The sequence below is a fragment of the Trachymyrmex cornetzi genome, unplaced genomic scaffold, assembly GCF_001594075.2.
Source record: "Trachymyrmex cornetzi isolate Tcor2-1 unplaced genomic scaffold, Tcor1.1 scaffold341, whole genome shotgun sequence".
Lineage (NCBI taxonomy): Eukaryota > Metazoa > Arthropoda > Insecta > Hymenoptera > Formicidae > Trachymyrmex > Trachymyrmex cornetzi.
In genome coordinates, this window is record NW_017298120.1 from 1 (window position 1) to 2873 (window position 2873).

The 2873-nt window shown below is 52.2% G+C and overlaps 1 protein-coding gene across 1 annotated transcript; it reads right to left on the bottom strand.

The window, feature by feature from the left end:
* Positions 1 to 672: 672 nt before the first annotated feature.
* On the bottom strand, positions 673 to 1674 carry LOC108763157 (uncharacterized). Its single transcript, XM_018510530.1, has one exon. The coding sequence runs from the start codon at positions 1672 to 1674 to the stop codon at positions 673 to 675; it is 1002 nt and encodes a 333-aa protein (XP_018366032.1).
* Positions 1675 to 2873: the final 1199 nt, after the last annotated feature.

Below are 2873 nucleotides of genomic sequence, written 5' to 3' on the forward strand. Positions count from 1 at the left end.
GATATATCTTTCACGCTCGTCTCCGAGTATTCGGCTCCTAATGCGTCCTAGTCGGTTATAACGGTGGCGTTTTTCGATACGTTAAAATTTGTTGTGTAAAACCGAGATTTTGTGTACACCCGGTATATCTTTGTGGTCCAGAATTTGCTCCCGGATTGGTTTCCTGCCATACTTGTACGTAACGGTCGCGTTTTTCGATCCCGCCGTTACTTGCGTGTCAATCGTCAATTTTACGGACCCCCCTTTTTTATCCGGTTCTGGTCGCGTTTTGACTTGCCGCGTATCCTTCCCGCGTCTATTTTGTTCTTTCGGATTTTCCGAAACTATTGAGGCTACGCGCCTCTAACCAACTAAAAAGATTGTATGTTTGGCTCTCTGAACTGAGTCCAAAACTATATGATAACATAAAATTATCGGCTTTTCCTTAATACTATCGGCTATATATGTTCTATAACTAATTTATATTTTTTTGGTGTTTTTGTCATTCATTTTTTTCACTTAATCCTAGCTAATCTTACTTACTATCTCTGTACATTTGCGCGGGGTCGTTTCCCGCTTCTCCTCCTCGGAGGTCAAATCCGGAGCTGCTGGCGGAGGCTCCCTCCGGCTGCATTCGCCTCCTGGAGTCGCTGTTCCTGGCGACAGGCACTGCGACTTCTCACCGGCGACTGATTAGGCCCGCTGCTTCTTTTCGCCCTTCGTGGCGAAGCGTCCTCCTTGGCTCCTGGGCTGGTCCGTGCGGGTGCGGCCCTTTGTCGAGCACCCGTCGCGGCGTCGTCGCTTCTCGCGGTCCCTGCGCCGGTCTGCCTCCCCTTTTCGCTCACCCCTGTTCGCGACTAATGGCTCCGCGTCGTGGGATGACGCTCGTGGCCTCGGCCCGTCCTCTGTTCTGCCTTCTCTTGGTGGGCTGCCAAAGTTCTCCGGCCTTTTGGCCACCGCCTCCGAGAAGGTGGAGCGTGGGCTCCCCCATGGGTCTCGCTCCCGGATGTGTCTTATACTCGCATCCCATTCCTCCCAGAAACGGTGTTGCTCTGGCGTGAGCTCGTCATCGCGGAACGCCTGTCGGCGGTTCGCTTCCCGTCGTAGCTCGATGGCTAGCGGGCTATTATCATCTACTTTAAACTCTACGCCCACCTGATCGCCGATCGGACGCCTCCTTTTTCTCGGCGTCGGTGGCTGCGTCTCCGATTGTCGTGTGGGCTCCTCCATGCCCTCCACCACTCGTTCCTCTTTCACCGTGGCTGCCGTCGTTTTGGCTGTGCCTGGGGTGTTCTGGAACGTGATTTCCAGTTCATCATCCGTAATTGGCTCCATAATGATGGATGCCATGTCTGCCGGCCGCAGTATCACTGTCACCTCATCGTGGCGTGTGAGGATTGGCGGTTCCTCCTCCTGTTCCGCCTGGGGTAGTGGTACCTCGCCTCTTTGATCTCCTTTCTCCGGTTGGTCAACCTGGGTTTCTGGCTCGTCCTGGCTCACTTGGTCATTTTTTTCTCGCGTCGGAGAGGTCTTCTCCAAGCGCTGTGAGGCTTCGTCCTCCCGGTCATCTTTGTCGGTGGTTGTCGCATTTGTTTGGACGTCGTCCCCTTCCGGTCCGCGTCCCTCGATTGCGATCCGCTCCGGTGTCGCTTCTTCTTCGTCGCATGGTTTTACCCGGACCTTGGGCTCGGTCATTTGACCTTTCACTATGTCGAACGCCACCTTTATTTCGTGGGTTTTCAGTAACTCGTGAGCGCATTGCTCCAAATGTACGGTTACCGCCACGTTTCCTATCCGTTAGTCTGTGCCATACAAATGTAACGGCACAATTCTGGAGGTGTGGTGTGCCGCCCTCATCGTAATCTCGCTCACCTTTTCCAACGCTTCTTTCAGCGCTTCCGCCGTGCGTTCCCCTGTATCCGCCGTTTCGCCTCTCAAAGCTTGCGTCTCTTTGAGATGCGTTAATTTCGCCTGCGCTAGGTGTAAATTACGCACCCTTTTAATATACGTGCGTTCCTTGGCGATATGACGGTCTATTTCCTCCGTCACCCGACGCTCTAGAGCTTCGAGGGTTATTTCCGGTTCCGCCTCTAGCTCTTCGTACCCTTGGTTCTGTGCCATCGCGTACGTCTCTCTGCGGCGCAGAATTATCTCGCCCTGCGTTCTCTTATCACTTCTATCGCTCGTCTTGTCGCTGCCTTTGTCCGGTGTGTTATTCGCTATCACTGCTTTCTGTATGATACAGTCTGCACCGGTCGCTTGCTGTTGCAAAACTGAGCTATAGAGCCCTACCCCCTTAACGTGGTATTTGCCTTTTTCACTCCCCTCGGTGAGTTTGGTGGTATCTTGTCGTGTACTCACTGCGTGATCGCTACGCTCGAACGTAGTTTTTTGCGTGTTTGTCTTGTACGGGCTCGACGTCTCAGTTTTTTCGCTTTTCCTGGACTTTCGCGTCACGTACCTCTTCTCGCGCCTCTCCGTCCCTTGTCCTGGGTTCGGTTGGCTTGATTTCTTTTAGCTCCGATCCTACTTTCCGTTGGATCCTCCCTTTATCTGAATCTTCCTCCTCACTACTGGTAAGTATGAACCTTTTATTTTTTCTTTTCTTCTCACGACTATCCCTTTTTCTTTTCAGGTGTCGCTTCATGGCTATCCGGCTCCAGGGATTCTTCCTGACTGACGTCATCACTCCCTTTCCGGTACATCGTAGGTATCTTCGGTCCTTGGTAAGTATTCCTTTAACCGTTTGTTTATTTTCAGCATTATTTTCAGATTTGCCCTCCAATAGGGTTTCTGCTTCGGATCCGCCATCTTGAGTTTGGCCCTTCGCCGTTATCTCCTGAACCGCTGATCCGATTTGAAAAATTCCTTCTGGGTCCTCCTCCAATTGGCTT